Source organism: Kockovaella imperatae (assembly GCF_002102565.1).
Source record: "Kockovaella imperatae strain NRRL Y-17943 chromosome Unknown BD324scaffold_11, whole genome shotgun sequence".
NCBI lineage: Eukaryota > Fungi > Basidiomycota > Tremellomycetes > Tremellales > Cuniculitremaceae > Kockovaella > Kockovaella imperatae.
Genome location: NW_019028951.1, coordinates 554,575 through 570,218, shown reverse-complemented (window position 1 = coordinate 570,218; position 15,644 = coordinate 554,575). Strand labels below are relative to the sequence as shown.

The following is a 15,644-nucleotide window of genomic DNA, read 5'->3' as shown; positions in this document are numbered from 1 at the left end:
ATTGACATACTTGGCACAGGTGTGAACTCAAGCATTACGGTGAGTTGAGCATCGAATATCGACTACCTTTCAAGCTCTGCGTGCCGTCATAGACCCCCTCGATCACTGACCTTCTGCTGCGACTCCCGTCCAGCTCAGCCTGAGCATTGTCAGCATCCTCTTCATCCCCATGAAAGTCAATGTCAGAGGCCTCTGATAGACTGTCTCCGTTCATCGGACCTGGCATATAACAACACGACGCGCTGAGGCTATCTTCTAGGTCTGTCCTGATCCCTCTCGAATACCCGCTTCCTGGCATCGATGCCAAGACGTGTTGTTCCACCTGAAGAGGCAGCGGTTCTCAATCCTACTGCCCCACCACCCCCGCCATCGCCCATCGTCCAGAAACTCCGGACAGATTGGAGATGGGCGGCTATCAGTCAATTCCTTTGGACTTTTTCTGATGCTTTCGGTTTGGTCGATTGGGATATCGAGGTGGGTCCGAGTCTACGTCGTCCTATCTGTGATCTGTCCCTGCTCGATAGAGACGAATAGACCGTGTATGCTGACTGCTCGCTTGTGTCTGCAGAACCTGGAAAGGGATTTTGACGGAGATGAGACTGCTTTGATACCGGACCTACTGGCAAAGCTCCTCTATGCTCTTACCTACAACCGGCAAATCAAGTGAGTGACCCTTGGCTTTCACCTCGAGGTCGTGACTGACGCTTCGCTCCAGCTCAAGCAATGCGTTCGAACATCTCCATAAGCAGTATCTCAAGAGGTTCCCTGAGAACTCACCTTTCGGTAGCCTGGAAGAGCCTGTAGAATGGGCCACTTTGGGCCTGGGCCGCAAGGTGCGTTTTCAATCTGTTGAAAAGGCTCCAATCTGATGCTTTTCCTCGCCAGGTCCAGACTATCTGGGAACTATGCGAATGGCAGCTCCATGATGCGGCAAAATTCCGAGCGTTACTGCCAAATGAGGATGAGGCGACATCATGGGTCAGTTTCACTCTCGCCGTGTGACTTCTCAACTGATGTCGTGCCAGCGTATAGATCCCCTCGGCTGGGACAAGGCCGGCAACACTTACTGGCTTTTTGATGGTGAGGAAATCATGCCCTTTGATATCTAAGGCTCATCTGCTCCTCAGACAACCGCTTATGGATTCAACGTCTTCCTCCACCTCCCCCACGCCCTCCAAAAAAGTCCTCGCTGAAAGCCAAACGGGCCCTGAAACGTTCGCGTCCTTCCGACAAGTCTAAGCAGTCTCGCAAGAAGCGGGTCGAATCCGATCCCCCTACACCACCGCCGGCCAAGATTGAAGAGCCAGTCTCTGGACCTCGAAAACGTACTCAAGTCCAATTCTTTGGCAATGTAACTCCCACTGTCCAGGCTCTCAAGCGCGGCGGTGTAAAGGAGACGCCGCCGTCAACACGGGGTACGAGGAGCAGCCACATATTGAATGGAGAGCCGGAAGCTGGACCTTCGACCGCGCCGATCTCGACTCCATCCAAGACTCGCGGAAAATCGACACCTGTCAAGGTGGAAAAAGTCGAGACTCCCCTTCCTCGAGGTACTCGCGTCAGCCGGCGACTTCGAAATGTCGACGATGAGTGGCAACAGGTCCCAGATGAGTGGTTACAGGAGGGTGCAGAGTCCTCACAAGCCTCCATCAAGGTCAATCGCAACAACAAAGGAAAAGGAAAAGGGACAGGGAAGGGAAAGACGAAGGCAGATGACGAAGAGAGTGAATTGAGCGAGTTGACCGATGAGGATGAGCATCAGGCGAGATTGGAAGCGAGTCAAGGCCATCGGAGCAGTCCCGTCGAGCAGGGACTGAAGGCTAATGGTGAAGAGAGTGAACAGCTGACACCGGTGGGTATTATGAATCTGGCGGTGTCTGACCCATCTTAGCTGCCGATGTCCGACGAACCGGAACAACATCAGCCTGATGGCGATGGCACAAAGATTGAGCATGACTCGGCAGAGGAGCAAGATGTCACCATGGGTGGTGATGAGACCAAGACCGAGACAGGCGGAGATGGTGATATCGAAATGAGACCCAAGTCTGAGGAACAGGCAGAGAACGAGGATGCCGAAGACGACGATGAGACGGATGAGGTCAAACTCGTGGCCAAAGAGGCGGACAATCTTCCTGACGGTTTCGTCGAGTGGGAGACCGTCTGTGTCACACTCTACGATTGGAAGACCTATCCTGAGCAGTTCAAAGAGTCCAAGGATCCAGACGAAAAGGCTTTGTATGTGATGCTCGCGGACCATGTTGGACCTACCGTGATTGAAGCGCTTGTTGTGAGTCCTGTCGCTCATACTCAGCTCTTGACTGACTGCGGCACTTTCAGGCCAAAGAGCAAGAACGTCTGAAACAAGAAGCCATCAACAATCGGAAACGGTCTTCCCGGATTCTCGCGCGTGACCTTGAGAAGGAAGAGATCGCCAAGCGGGAAAAAGCTCAACGTGAAATGGAGGAACGGATGGAGAAGCAGCGAAAGGAAGAGGATCGAATCGCCAAAGAGGAGGCCGATCTCCTGGCGAGAGAACGAGCGAGGGAAGAGCGGCTTCGAGAGCGTGAAGAGCGCGCGGCAGCACGTGAAGGAGCTGCTATGGCTCGTGTGGTTGCGGATCAAGAGGCAAAGGAGCAAGCCATCCAAGAGCGAGAGAATCGAAAGAGACGACGGGAGCTTGGTCTAGATGAAGTAGAAGGCAGTAGTCGAGAAGGCAGTCGAGCACTGACACCTTCCCGGAATAAGATCGCGTCGAACGGAGATGCAGGTCAGAAGAAGGCAGATGATAGCTGGGAGCTCAATTGTGAGGTGTGTCGCAAGCAGGGATGGAACATTGTGAGTGATTCACCTTCCAGACATGGGTCGGATCCGTGCTCATAGTCCGTACAGGACGAGGATGAGGATATTGTTTGCTGTGATGATTGTGGACGGTGGCAACATGTTGAATGTCACAACAGGCTAGATATTGCAGAAGGCAGACCGATCCGCAACTGGGATTCGGTGGACTTTAAGGTCAGTTGTGGCAAAACTCTGGATCTAGAATGTTGACGATTATGCGTGCAGTGTAAAGACTGTCGTCGACGTGCTGCTCGTAAACGTCAGCGTATGGAAGAGGAAGCTCGTGAAGCCACTCGCGGAAGTGCTGGAGCACCCGGACCTCCCCCTCCACCCTTGCAACCTGGTCAATACTATCTGCCTTATCCCCCTCAAGGCCAACACGCAGTGCCTCCTGTCGGCTATGCTGTATACTACAATGGACCTGATGGCCCATCTTCCGCTCCCCAACCCATGATGCCTTATCAGGCTAGACCACCACATCCGTCTCAACAGAATTTGCAACCGCGTCCCCAGCTCTCGGGTAAAGCGCAACCTACGATGGATGGTCGACCCGCAGCGGCACATGGTCAACACCCTCAGTATAGACCAGGGCCTTCTGGTACTCCTCAAACTCAGCATGTTCAACAACCTCACACTATAGGTCAAACAAGCGTTTCTCCTCAGTCTCGCCCACCCACGATGCATAATGGACATCCACCTCATGCCGTGCCGCTGCGTCAGGGAATTCTACCCCATTCTCAGCATGCAGCAAATGGCTCTCCTCATGGTCTTGCAATCCCTCACCAATCCCGCGGGCATCAAGCTCAGCACCCCTTGCAGCAGCAAGTCCACCACCCATCCCCGCCGGGTCAAACGAACGCTATCAACTCTCCTTCACCACTGGCTCGACCAATGGTAATCCATGGTACTGTTCCTCATGCTGCTCAGCACCCGTTCGCTCCTCAACAAGGCAGATCTAATGGGCCTAGTGCGCAGCCCATAACGCATCCGCATCAGCCCCCAGCATCACTGCCATACAGCGGCCCGATGACATCTCAAGCCCCACCTGGCTGGCGACCTCCAGCTCCTGGCCATGCTCAAGGGCCACAGCCGTCTGCAGCTTCTCAAGCACACCCTTCGGCAGATCATATGCTAAGCCAGCAACAACAGCAGAGGCAGGCTGCGTCCGGAGGCCCGCCTCCCGGGTCGATGTTCCCACCCCAGCCGCACGTCCCCAAGCCTCAGCAGAGCCGACCGCAGGCTTCTCCAAGTCAGGCGCATGGTCCTGGTCAACCTTTCTCATCGGGTCCAGCACATCATCAGGCTGGCGATCCACATCAGGGTCGCCCGGTCGATGCCATGGAACAGGTATCGAGACAAGGCTCGTTTCCCGGACCGTCCGGAACAGCAGAGGCGGCACAGAATGGATCAAGTACTCCCCAGCCGAGTGGGACACAAAAGGCTCAGCAACTGCCGACTGTTCAGCAGCCTACTTCCTATCCCAACGGGCATCAACAGAATGGTGCTCCTAGCGTCTCGAGCGGACCCGGCGGATCTTTATCGCCTAGTGCGGCCAGCAAAGTCTCGATGACAGCATTGACGGATCCGCCGAATACTCGATAAAGTGTAATTGATGCATGCAAGCGCCTGGTGTAGAGACGGTTTCATTTGCTGCTTTCTGTATCTATGTGTCTCATCCACCATGCAGGACAAGTAAGCAGTGATGTCTATCCCTCATTGATTTATTATTGCCTTTTCGGATCTTGTCCACTACGCCGGACTCGGGTTTCAGTGTTATTACCGGCCTTGGTTGTCCCATTCATTATTCTTCTTCTTCTTCTTCGTGTCACTGTCAACAGTCTCTGAGACAAGGACTGACAAGTTTGGAGTTGAACACAGTGATCTGCGTTATCTATGGAGTAGGCAGACCGGAACTCAAGTGACATTGCGAATTCGGAAACAGTGACACCGGGACACGAAGGTCAACCAGCTTTCCCTACGGATTCGAATAAATCTTTGGAGACACTGGCAGACGATCAATCATGCCTCGTCCACAATTCCTTCACCGATCGCTCTTGAGCCGGTCAACGAGGATCTTGACTAGTCCACCTTCGTCGATCAGAACGATGATCAGCTTGGCTGCACCCTTGACCGCTCGGTCTCCGGATTGCTTTAGCGGCAGGTCGTCATCATGGTCAAATGCAAACGTGGGCAGGAGTTCCTCGAAGAGACCTTCTACATCGTTATCTGCTAGACCTTCTTCATCTGTACTGGGCCAGCAGGGAGGGAAAAGGGGATACGCCAACGTCCTTAGTGATACTCAGACCAGTCAATTACAAGGGAACGGACGATATGTCAGGTGAGGACGCGACGAGTGATCTTATACAGGACTGGAGCTGAAGCCCACTACGTCGTCCAGAATCGTAGAGGTCTCTCCAAGAGATGGTCTTCAAAATCTTCCACCGCCTGCCGTTCCCACTGAAGTCAAACGAGAGCTCGTGGAACGACTCCTGGCCGCTGGGGTGAGGAACGTTGAAGTTGGCAGTTTTGTGCGAGGCGATTGGGTTCCTCAAGTGAGTTTGGGTTTACGAACGATAATTGATGGATGAAATTACGCTTACATGGACTCTTCAGATGGCTGATACATCCCGACTCTTACCCCTCTTACCGCCCACATCCTCCGTTCCTCCTCCACCGTCCCGTCCAACGAGGTCCACCTCGCCATTCTCAGGTGTTCCAACCACATCATCCCCTGCTCCTCTCCCCGAAGACGCGAGTGACGTGCACTATCCAGTACTCGTCCCCAACATGAGAGGTCTTGATAACTTGCTCAAGCTGGAACAAGAGTGGAAAGGGAAAGAAGGGCGAGAGCGGTTGACAGATGAGATTGCAGTCTTTGTTTCCGCCACTGAGGTGAGTCAGCTTCTCCGTCTTACAAGCTGGGCTCGAAGGTCTGACGCGGCGGCACACCTGCTCAGGGTTTCTCACAAGCGAACAACCACGCACCGATAGCCAAAGTTCTGGGGTCACTTCCCGACGTCATTTCTAAAGCCCAATCCCACGGATACAGGACCCGAGGATACGTCTCATGTGTCATGACTTGTCCGTACTCTGGTCCGACCGCGCCGGGCCAAGTCGTCGATGTCGTCGAGAAGCTGCTCGAGATGGGCTGTTACGAAGTATCATTAGGGGACACGACCGGGGAAGGGAATCCGGAGGCTTGGAGACTATTGTGGACTGAACTCCTCAATCGGGGGGTAGATATGAGCAAAGTGGCGGTAAGTCGCTCGTTTCAATCTTGGCGATCTTTGCTGACTTGTCGATCAGGCTCATGTGAGCGTCTAAGCTACACGAGAGAGAGAGACGTGTATAACTGACACCTTATCAGTGCCACGATACCTTTTCCATGGCCTTGTCATCCATTATCTCGCTCCTACCCCTCGGCGTGCCGACGATTGATTCGTCCCTGGCTGGACTTGGAGGATGCCCTTATTCTCCCGGAGCCACGGGCAACGTACCCACAGAAGACGTGGTCTACGCCCTTCACAAACTTGGATACGAGACTGGTATCGATCTCGACAAGTTAGTGGAAGCAGGTAATTGGCTTTCAGAGACACTCGGCGTGAGGAACGAGAGTCGTGTCGGTCGAGCCATTTGGGCGAGAAAAAAGGCAGCAGAGGAAAAGGCGGCTAAAGCTGCTGCTACTTCTGCTTCATCATAATTGATGCCTGAGCATGCATCTCTGTCCTTATTACAAATCCCGATTTGCACCCAGTCTTGTGTTCTCCTCGAGTGGGACTTAGGTTTTGGTCGCTAGGCCTCTGAGTCGAATATACATCAAACTCCATCCCTCCGTCTTACCCCAGCCTCTCTCGCCGGCGCCGGCTGAAATAGCAGCTTGCTCATCCTTTGCTCGACCTTGCCCCGGGGAATCCAGTTTCCAGTAACACGACGGCCGACAGATATCTTGGACTTGTTCTAACAGCTCATCTGCCTCGGTCTTGGAGAAAGAGGCGAACCAGGTGTTCCGGCAGAAAGTCTCAAGCCAACCTATGAGATCCGAGGCGAGTGGAGTGGGACGAGGAAACAAGCCAATGCTGGACGTCTTGAAACCATGTTGAGCGAGCATCTGTCACAGGAGAAGGGTCATCAGTCACATTGTCCCGGATGCGTGATAGACGGCACACTTGCCTGATCGTACTGCGTGTCTGTCGGAAACCACCATGGGTCGAGCGGCTCAGGATCCACATTCCGCTGTTTCAATACAGCGTGCAGAGCTGTCCTGACTTCGGCACTAACAACGACCGGCACAGATCAGTCAACGCATCCTCATGGGAGGCACCGAGAGCGCTAGGCGATCTCCTGACCCACCCATTACCGAAACCTCCAAATTCAAAAGCTATCCTTCCTCCTGGCTTGAGCAGCCAACTGATACCTCGGATGACACTCTCCGGATCATCCTTGCACCAGTGCAGGACGGCCGACGTGAAGACGGCGTCAAAAGTCCCTTCAAGCGATGGATCTAGAGTCTCTGAAATCTTTTGAATATCACATTGTACCCATTTGACGTCGGAGGAGTCTTTCCCAGCCTTGTCCAGCTAATCAAGCGATCAGCTTCAAGTCCACTCATGACCGAGAGGATGCAGTCTCGAATCACGTACCATGTCTTGACTTGAATCTATTCCATAGACTTCACCTCGTTCGCCTACTGCATCCTTGATCCTCTTTGTATTCTCCCCAGTCCCACATCCCAAATCTATGATCTTCTCACCCTCTTTAGGGTTGAGCAAGTCCCATATTGCCGCGGTATAGTTCTTGGAGTAGACGAACGAAGCTTGAGAGGTGTACTGCTTCGCTGCGTGATTCGAAAGGCTGGAAGAGTAATTTGAGCCGGACATGTCTGCTGGGCAACCTCAATTGTGTCTCTTTGCAGGATGAAGACGAGGAAGAGGCGGGAAAGTGGGGTGGGTGAACGACTGAGACGAAGCTGGGTACAAATACAGATCTAATTCGGGCTCAGCGTCATGTACCCTCGGGGATCCGGAGACCGACTTTAGCTCCAACACGGCACAGATGTAGGCGAAGGGTATCAGTCAATGGCTGGCTGCGAGAATCTATGGGTCCGGTGCTCGATTCCTAGAGCATTCAGCACTACATGCGCAGGGCATCGCGAGCGCCTGTCACACTGATGCATTCATCGTTTTTCGGGTGAGTAGACCCGACAAAGCTGTCGGCCGAAGTTGGCACAAGAGTACCATGACGTGGCATTAGTTACACCATGACGCGGCGAGAGTCCCTTCTAGTAACCGGTCGACCAGTAAGGCAGGCATCTACCATTAGCCGAACTCGAACACCACTGACTATCATGAACTCCCTTGCTAGGTGTGTGAGACGTGATGGGACGTTGTATTCTTGCTGACCTCTAAATTAGCTGCATCTTCTGCAAGATTGTTAAAGGCGCGTATCTATAGCTCGCCTGACCTGTGGATATAGTACTGATCTTGCCATACAGGGGAGATACCATGGTGACTGCGAGGAGGCTCAGATCTTGACCTGAAGCACTGACGAGATGCAAAACCAGTATGAAGCTTCTTGAGACTGAATCTGTGTTGGCCTTCATGGATATTGGCCCAATCGCAAAGGGGCACTGCCTGATCATCCCGAAATGTCAATTGAATCTCGCAACCGCTGGGATCTGAGCCTGACGCATTCCGTTCAGATCACGCCGAAAAGCTCACTGACCTTCCCGAGGATCAGATGAAAGACATCTTACCCGCCTGTAAGAAGATCGCGACCGCTACGGTGAGCTCAGTGCGGGTTGACTGGCAAAGCTGATCTCCTACCGAAGCGAGCCGATAACTTCAACTTGCTTCAAGTAAGGGCAACTGAGGTCTTCGCGTATCTTCTACCTGTACTGACTTCGTGTGTGACAGAACAATGGACGAGCCGCTCACCAAGTGAGTGCTCCCTCCCGCTAGCTGTGATCTTGGATCCTTCTAATCTGCTATATATAGGTCGTTGATCACGTCCATTTCCACATCATTCCGAAACCCTCAGATGCCGGTGACAAGGAGGGTCTAGTCATCGGTTGGCCGAGTGAGTTGCCTCAGGAGGTGTCGAATGAGGATTGTACTGACTCGTACTCTCTAGCTCAAAAGGATGTACGTACATCCGTCCAAACACCGCTTGAGCGATGTCATTGACCGGTCTACGCTTTCTTCTAGTTGTCCAAAGACGAAATCTCCAAGATCTTTGAAGAGCTCAAGAGTAGACTCTGATTGACCGAGTAATAGTCACCAGTCTGTTTCGTCCGATGCATGCATGGCAGTCGTAGTCTTTATGCACAACGGCCCTTGCTCCCCCAATTGAGCTAAAGCCACATCTACTTGCCGCGTCAGATTATAGCCGACGAACCGGGGGAACAAGGGGAGTTTTAGTGGCCTTCATGTCAGACTAGAGAGACACGAGACGATGACAGCCGTCAAGACATTCTCGGGGATTCTGTGTCACTGATTTGACTATATATCTCTGACCGTAGTCCCCTCTGTAACGGATCTCGCAGTGGGATCTCTGCGATTGCAACAGCTCAAATAGCTTATCGGCATCTCGACACGTCAGACAGCCCTTCATCATGTGCATCGTCTTCTGGACTCTCTCGCATCCAGGATACAAGCTGTGAGTCACTGATTGCTTATCTGAACTAAAGTGATCAGGATCCTCGCATCCAACCGTGATGAATACCTTGCACGACCGGCTCTTCCGGCCCACTGGCACACTTTCGGACCCATCGAAGAGGATCAAGAGGCTATTCGCGCTGAAAGCTCAAAGGCGTCGACTGGTGGCAAAGGATCAGGAGACCAGCATGCGGATGAGCCATGGATCATGTGCGGACGAGATATGGGATCGCCAGAAGCGGGAACTTGGCTAGGAATGACTAAGGACTTGAGGATTGGGGTCTTGTGAGTTCTCCACTAGAGGCAGATTGGTCGCTCGATGCCGGAACGCAGCGGGAATCACAACTCAGACGACTGTCTGAATTCGCGCTGACGGCGTTTAACCTATCCGCAGAACGAGCATTCGACAAGGTTTCAAGCGACGTCTGTTCAATCCTCCCTCACGTGGTGCCCTAGTCAAAGATTTCCTAAAGCGCAAAGACTATTCTACAAGTGTCCATGACCACTTGGCATCCTTACGAGGTACAGTAGAAGATTATGACGGATTCAACCTCTTGCTGTTCCGGCTTCATCCTCCGAGTATCGATGCCTTGGACCCTGATCCTCAAAATGAGGCCAGCGAACAACCATCCTCAGCTTCCGCCAAAAGTCAAGCATCGTGGGGTCGACCTGAAGTGGGATATCTCAGTAATCATCCTTCACAGACCCTCATGGATATCATGTCGCCCACTCGGGTTCCTACGCCCGTTGCTAGAGATCGCTCAGAGACGCTCTCAACACCTCTCAAGCTTAAAGGCACAAAAGTAGGCATGTGCTTTGGTTTGAGCAACTCGAGCATCTCGCAACCTTGGCCAAAGGTTTCCAGGGGCGAAGCGGAGATGAGTCAGACATTGAGAGAATGGAGTGAAAGGAAGGAAGGGGAAGAAGAATTGATCAAGCGAATGCAGGATCTCCTTTCGCAAGTCCTGATGGTGCAAGTCCTTGCTGACGTCCTCGCAGCCGCAGTGTGCCTCTGACATCCCTGGCCAATGTCAAGGAATGCACATGTCTCCACCCCGTCAAGCTTGGTACCAATCCCGATGAGCCACTGGATACGGGACTGGATGGCAGGTGGTATGGGACTAGAGTCAGTACCGTTATCCTGGTAAAGAATACCGGCGAAGTCACATTCGTGGAGAAGAGCATCTTTTACCAGGATGAGAACGGTGATGCAGTAGAGGGTAAAGATGAGAGGGTATTCAGGTGGAGCGTCATGTAGCAAGTAGCTTGAAGTCGTGCAAATGCCACCAACTGCATACAGAGGGTACAGCGCTATGCCATCATATCGTAACCTAGATGAAGCCAATCTGCAGAGGGTAAGCTTGAGCAGGCGGAGAAGGACTATCTGCGAGTGAAGCTCACCTTGTTGGCAACCTCGAGGGCATCGTGGTCCGCAGTCAGACGAACGTAGGCCTTCTTTGTTCCATCGGGTCTAGGCATTAAACATAAACACAGATCCCAGCCAGCTACTCGAGGTCAATTTTTCTCACCTGATCAAAGTCCTGATCTTGGCGGCCTCGACATCATAAAGCTTCTTCACGGCATCCTTGATATGTCTCTTGTTGGCTTTCAAGTCGACAATGAATACCAAAGTGTTGTTGTCCTCAATCTTCTTCATCGCTGATTCGGTGTTGAGGGGGTGTTGAATGGTCCTGAATTGGTCCATTCGAGGGAGGTGGGGGACACTCTTTCGTGGGTATTTGGGATCACGGGCAAGTCGAAGGGTCTTTGGTCGGTGGAAAGACACGGAAGTTCGGACCTTGCGGACAGAGTGGGATTGAGTGCCCTTCAAAGCAGCCTTCTTGGCAGCCTTGGCTTTGGCATCCTGGGGTTTGGCCGCGGCTGGAGTCAAGTGTTAGCATCCCTACTCAACAAGACGTCGCCCCGATTTCCTAGCAAATCCCGCAGACATCTTTTGAACACTCAAATGCGTGTTGTGATCACCATGACAGACAAGCTTGACGGGATACCAGCATTGATGATATTTCCCATCCATCCAATTCCTCCATCCGTCATGTGTTCATCCAGACATCATCCAGATGTGACAACGACATTCTCTCCAGCAACAGCCCAGATACTACCCCAGCCAATGCACACGCCTGCGCCATCCGACTACACATCACAGCCCGCCAACTCACCCTTCTTGCCGCCAGCTTGCTTCTGAGTGGCCATCGTATCTCTTCGAGGAAGGTCAGCAGAGGTAGCGCGAAACATAGACTGCTCGACTCACAAGAAGTGTTTTGATGGATGAAAGACTCTCTTCTCCACCTGTCGAATTCTATGCAAAAAAGGCAGCAAAGGGGGCACAAAATGAACCCGGGAAATCCAAAAGTGCCACATCAGATGAAAAGCCGATTTTAACGCCGACAGCATATTTCTTAAACCCGACAGTCGCGAGAACTCTTCAATCCGATGTCAGCTTCGCATAGGGTAGCTGCCCGGTACACTGTCTGTTCAGTATACATGCAGGTTGCAATGCACAGATATTTGTATTCTCTCATCTACATTCTCATACTCTCGGGAGGACCAAGATAGCTGTAACCCCTTTTGGACATCTCCCCAAAGTCGATCAACAGCCTCTCAACGACCACGCCGACAGTTTGACCCCACAATGTGATAGAGTGCTTTCCGGGTGAGTCGAAATGGATGGGCATGGTGACGTTCCGAATATCCGACTTGACAATGTTCTCCCAATCTTTTGGTACCGCCCCAGCAAAGACGGGCGGTTCACCTGGGCGATTGTATATCCCTCCGAGTCTCTCGAGAGATACGGGGTGGATAGAGATTGGTTCCTGGTCGTCGATCGTCACACCAAAAGCGATCTGTTTACGACTCAGAAAGTTGAGAGTGGGTCCAATCTGAATTTTCAGCTCGGCATCTCCTGCTGAATGCGTCCAGATATCATATCGGACGCTTGGACCTGTGCCGACTGAAAAGTTGCTGGCGTCTGTAGGGAACATTTCGATCCCGCTCAATGTTCGTCCATATCCTGGAATCTCTTCCCATGAATGACCTTGAGCAGCTTTGGCAGTGACATGGTGAGCAGCTTCAATCACAACGTAGCCATCACCCTGGATGTGCCCTGTGAATTCCTTCGATGGCTGAGGCGGAAGAATCACAGGCACGGTGATGGTCACATTGCCTCCGTCGCTCGTTTTGAGATTGATTTGTCCATCCATCGATTCAGAGACCTTTGACCAATCGACAGAGATGATCATTCTCTGATCGGTCGAAGCATCGTGCGTCACCGTGCCGTGATCAGGGGAGATGTGCAGCCACTCTTGCTCGGGTAAGGCGATCCATTGTATATCTTTGGGTCCAGCAGCACCAATTTCAACCCATCTACTTTTCGCCCCGTACGGGTCCATCGTGTATAATCTTGGATCAGGGCAAGTTGGGCCAGTAGCGCAATTCCAGTAGTTCTTTCCTGGCCAAGCGCCGAAAGAATTCTCGACAGTGAGCCGCGTGTAGAATGTGTGAGGGATACTGAGCTCTACCATTGGGATCCCAGGTCGGATGGGTAGAGCAGGATTGACGAACGATACCGGCGGCAACGAGTCACGATCTGCTTCGAGTCGATCTCCACGTTGCCAATTAATATGAGATTGATCCAATGCGTGCTCCCATTTAGAGTCAAGGAGAGAATGGAAAGTATTGGTCAGATTGGCATCGCGATACAGCGCATCGATAGCGGCATGAGCGTGCTTGTTGGCCGCATTGCGTCCTTGCTCAGCGTACAAATTGGATCGCCCAGCTATTACAATCTTAGTATCTCCACGACCGCATGCACCTCACCTTCAATATAAAGACGCTGGAGATTGGCTTGCATAGAGCAAAGCATCAGAACCAACTCAAAGAATGACGGTCGGGTCTCTTCCGGGAGCTTGTGGTACACCTTAGTTGCCCTAGCTTCGAGTCGATCCCATTCAGCTTGTACTCTCTCCGCTCTAAACATCAGTGGACGTTTGGCCGTGCCCACTCACTCGTTGTAATTGATCAAGGACCACATGGAGGAGTTGACAAGCTCAGGTTTAGCTCTGGACGCATATCGCTGGTGAGAAGAGTCAGCCGCAATAAACGATTGTGTGGCCCCGCTCACTCCGTATAGCATCATGATATCTGCTACTTCGTCTTTCACCTCCTCACCAAACTCCCTTGCTGCCCAGAGCTCATGGAACCTTCTTGTCGAGTCTCTTGGCCAGGCATCGAAATCCCAAGCGAGGTTGAGGAAATGCTCCGATGGCATTTCAAGCGGTTTGAGTGATCCAACGTTCAGAATCCAGATCTGAGTCGTATTGAAGGCTCTGGCAATATTCATCTGCTCCCAAGCTGTGGAACCCGTCAGCTGAGTCTCTGCAGTCTGAGACGGAGAATTACTCTTAGCGAGGTTGATAGTCTGCCCTATCAGTCAGCCAACTGAAGCCCCTTGAGTGACTCATACCCGCACTCACATTGATCCACTTATACGCCCTGGGATGTCCGACGTCTAAGTTGATCAATACGAGTATAATTGTCCAGACTTACAGTCAACATGATAGTAGATCCCGGCGCCCCCAGGATGGGGCTTTGCAGGATCCATGACCGACATGATGTTACCCCAATTGTCGTCAGAAAAGAGAATAGAGACTGTGGGGGGTCAGATCATATCAAAGTCTGCTCGCTCGGTAGCTTACTATCTTCCGGGACGTTCAGCTTGTTCACGATTCAGCTTGAAAATCGTGACAACCACGCCGTGACTCACCCCTTCAGCATAATAGTCTGCCACCTCCTTGTACATTGCCCACATCTTGGGGACGTCTTGATCCCCATAGACATCCTTGAGGATACCTTGTTGGACAGCCGTGATATCTTGGCAAGCGAAGTTAGGTCAGGCCTGAGGACGTACGACTCACTCTCGACTAGTCCTATACTCGCACCTGTTAAAGGAGCATCACCATCACCCCTCATTCCCATGGTGAAGAGCACTTCTCTCCCTTTTGCACGTTGAGCTCCGTAGGTCCAATGATTTGTCAAGACTTCCTTGTTCGTCCAATCCCACGGCCCGACTTTGACTCGATCCCATTCGGGTTTGTTCCTGTCCATTGGCTCGTGATGGGATGTGCCCATGACAATACCCATATCGTTTGCCAAAACGGCATTAGGACCGGGAATAGGCTCCTTAGGAATCTCTGGGAACCCGTCGACTCCAAACATGCTCAGATACACTGTTGGATCCATTAAATCTAAATCAAGCAGGACCGCGCTTCACTCACTGGCTGGCCAAAAGTAATTGGCTTTCAATCGCAACATCATTTCGAACCAAGGCTCATAGAAGTCGGTCTGGAAAGCAGCCTCCCAGATCTCCCTGTTGTAGTACTTTTGCGCCCATCCCCAAAGAGCTGGATGCTCATCGTTGATGAAAAGGCCTCGATATTTCACAGTCGGTTCGCCATGAGCCAGGACCTGATCAGATTGAAAGGTGACAGTATCATGCTTCTTGACGGGCACGTCTGACCAAAAGTGGAACGGAGAGACACCCATTTGTTCGGACAAGGTGTAGACGGCGTAAATGGTTCCTCGTCGGTCACTCCCGACAGCGACGAGAGCGCGATTAAGACCTTTCAGTGGCTTGGAGACTACCCGCACGTCGTAACTTTCCCAGCTACCTGGAGGTTTGGCAGCACCGTTGACATTCCTCACGAGGTCTGAAGAAGATGATCCAATGATGAATGCTGATGAGATACCCTCGGGTAGGGTATTATTGTAGATTTCAGGTCGTAATCCAGTGACCCTGTAGACGTCGTTCGCGAACGTTCTCGCCGCGATGTGGATGGCCACATTATCCTCAGAGTCCAGGAGCAGAGGTACAGCTTGTCCAAGGTGGCTCGAAGCGATGACAAAGTCGTCCTGCGGCTTGAATGGTTGTTGAGCGGAGTGATCAGTACTGAGTGACGACGGTTCTGATGGAAAGCGAAGAACTTGAGGTTCACCCAGTGCAGCCACAAAGGATCTGAGGCCGAGGAGAGCCACTCCAGATAGTAGCCAGGATCTCATTGTGTGAGTTGAAAGGTGGCTAGTGAGAGCGACACAACGTTGAACATTGATGATGTTACGTCCGACATGCTTTTCGTTCAT

The 15,644-nt window shown here is 52.2% G+C and overlaps 7 protein-coding genes across 7 annotated transcripts; 4 read left to right on the top strand and 3 right to left on the bottom strand.

The window, feature by feature from the left end:
- Window positions 1-300: 300 nt before the first annotated feature.
- On the top strand, window positions 301-4,440 carry BD324DRAFT_652578 (hypothetical protein; the record flags this gene model as incomplete). The annotated part of the gene is made up of 10 exons (XM_022018518.1): window positions 301-474; window positions 569-663; window positions 716-833; window positions 886-978; window positions 1,026-1,080; window positions 1,128-1,852; window positions 1,892-2,287; window positions 2,338-2,835; window positions 2,890-3,012; window positions 3,064-4,440. The coding sequence occupies 10 exons, from the start codon at window positions 301-303 to the stop codon at window positions 4,438-4,440; spliced, it is 3,654 nt and encodes a 1,217-aa protein (XP_021869640.1).
- A 150-nt stretch (window positions 4,441-4,590) lies between these two features.
- On the top strand, window positions 4,591-6,556 carry BD324DRAFT_632887 (hypothetical protein). The gene is made up of 5 exons (XM_022016572.1): window positions 4,591-5,176; window positions 5,237-5,390; window positions 5,452-5,730; window positions 5,796-6,095; window positions 6,206-6,556. The coding sequence occupies exons 1-5, from the start codon at window positions 4,860-4,862 to the stop codon at window positions 6,536-6,538; spliced, it is 1,383 nt and encodes a 460-aa protein (XP_021869639.1). The 5' UTR covers window positions 4,591-4,859; the 3' UTR covers window positions 6,539-6,556.
- BD324DRAFT_632883 (S-adenosyl-L-methionine-dependent methyltransferase) lies at window positions 6,557-8,146 on the bottom strand. Its single transcript, XM_022016571.1, has 4 exons — window positions 7,479-8,146; window positions 7,189-7,415; window positions 7,009-7,111; window positions 6,557-6,946 (listed from the first exon to the last, which is right to left on the bottom strand). Exons 1-4 carry the CDS (start codon window positions 7,713-7,715, stop codon window positions 6,617-6,619), a joined length of 897 nt encoding a protein of 298 aa, XP_021869638.1. The 5' UTR covers window positions 7,716-8,146; the 3' UTR covers window positions 6,557-6,616.
- BD324DRAFT_632877 (putative hydrolase) lies at window positions 8,147-9,210 on the top strand. Its single transcript, XM_022016570.1, has 10 exons — window positions 8,147-8,199; window positions 8,249-8,274; window positions 8,330-8,342; window positions 8,399-8,484; window positions 8,537-8,619; window positions 8,666-8,692; window positions 8,751-8,774; window positions 8,832-8,913; window positions 8,968-8,978; window positions 9,042-9,210. The coding sequence occupies exons 1-10, from the start codon at window positions 8,183-8,185 to the stop codon at window positions 9,093-9,095; spliced, it is 423 nt and encodes a 140-aa protein (XP_021869637.1). The 5' UTR covers window positions 8,147-8,182; the 3' UTR covers window positions 9,096-9,210.
- Window positions 9,211-9,263: 53 nt separating this feature from the next.
- On the top strand, window positions 9,264-10,770 carry BD324DRAFT_632874 (NRDE protein-domain-containing protein). The gene is made up of 4 exons (XM_022016569.1): window positions 9,264-9,492; window positions 9,531-9,776; window positions 9,886-10,449; window positions 10,491-10,770. Exons 1-4 carry the CDS (start codon window positions 9,449-9,451, stop codon window positions 10,747-10,749), a joined length of 1,113 nt encoding a protein of 370 aa, XP_021869636.1. The 5' UTR covers window positions 9,264-9,448; the 3' UTR covers window positions 10,750-10,770.
- On the bottom strand, window positions 10,771-11,849 carry BD324DRAFT_632871 (ribosomal protein L23/L15e core domain-containing protein). Its single transcript, XM_022016568.1, has 5 exons — window positions 11,761-11,849; window positions 11,669-11,709; window positions 11,021-11,372; window positions 10,893-10,962; window positions 10,771-10,837 (listed from the first exon to the last, which is right to left on the bottom strand). Exons 2-5 carry the CDS (start codon window positions 11,700-11,702, stop codon window positions 10,823-10,825), a joined length of 471 nt encoding a protein of 156 aa, XP_021869635.1. The 5' UTR covers window positions 11,703-11,709; window positions 11,761-11,849; the 3' UTR covers window positions 10,771-10,822.
- Window positions 11,850-15,615, bottom strand: BD324DRAFT_632865 (hypothetical protein). Its single transcript, XM_022016567.1, has 11 exons — window positions 14,783-15,615; window positions 14,423-14,734; window positions 14,272-14,378; window positions 14,204-14,222; window positions 14,055-14,156; window positions 13,982-14,016; window positions 13,908-13,926; window positions 13,630-13,859; window positions 13,514-13,581; window positions 13,326-13,477; window positions 11,850-13,284 (listed from the first exon to the last, which is right to left on the bottom strand). Exons 1-11 carry the CDS (start codon window positions 15,561-15,563, stop codon window positions 12,032-12,034), a joined length of 3,078 nt encoding a protein of 1,025 aa, XP_021869634.1. The 5' UTR covers window positions 15,564-15,615; the 3' UTR covers window positions 11,850-12,031.
- Window positions 15,616-15,644: the final 29 nt, after the last annotated feature.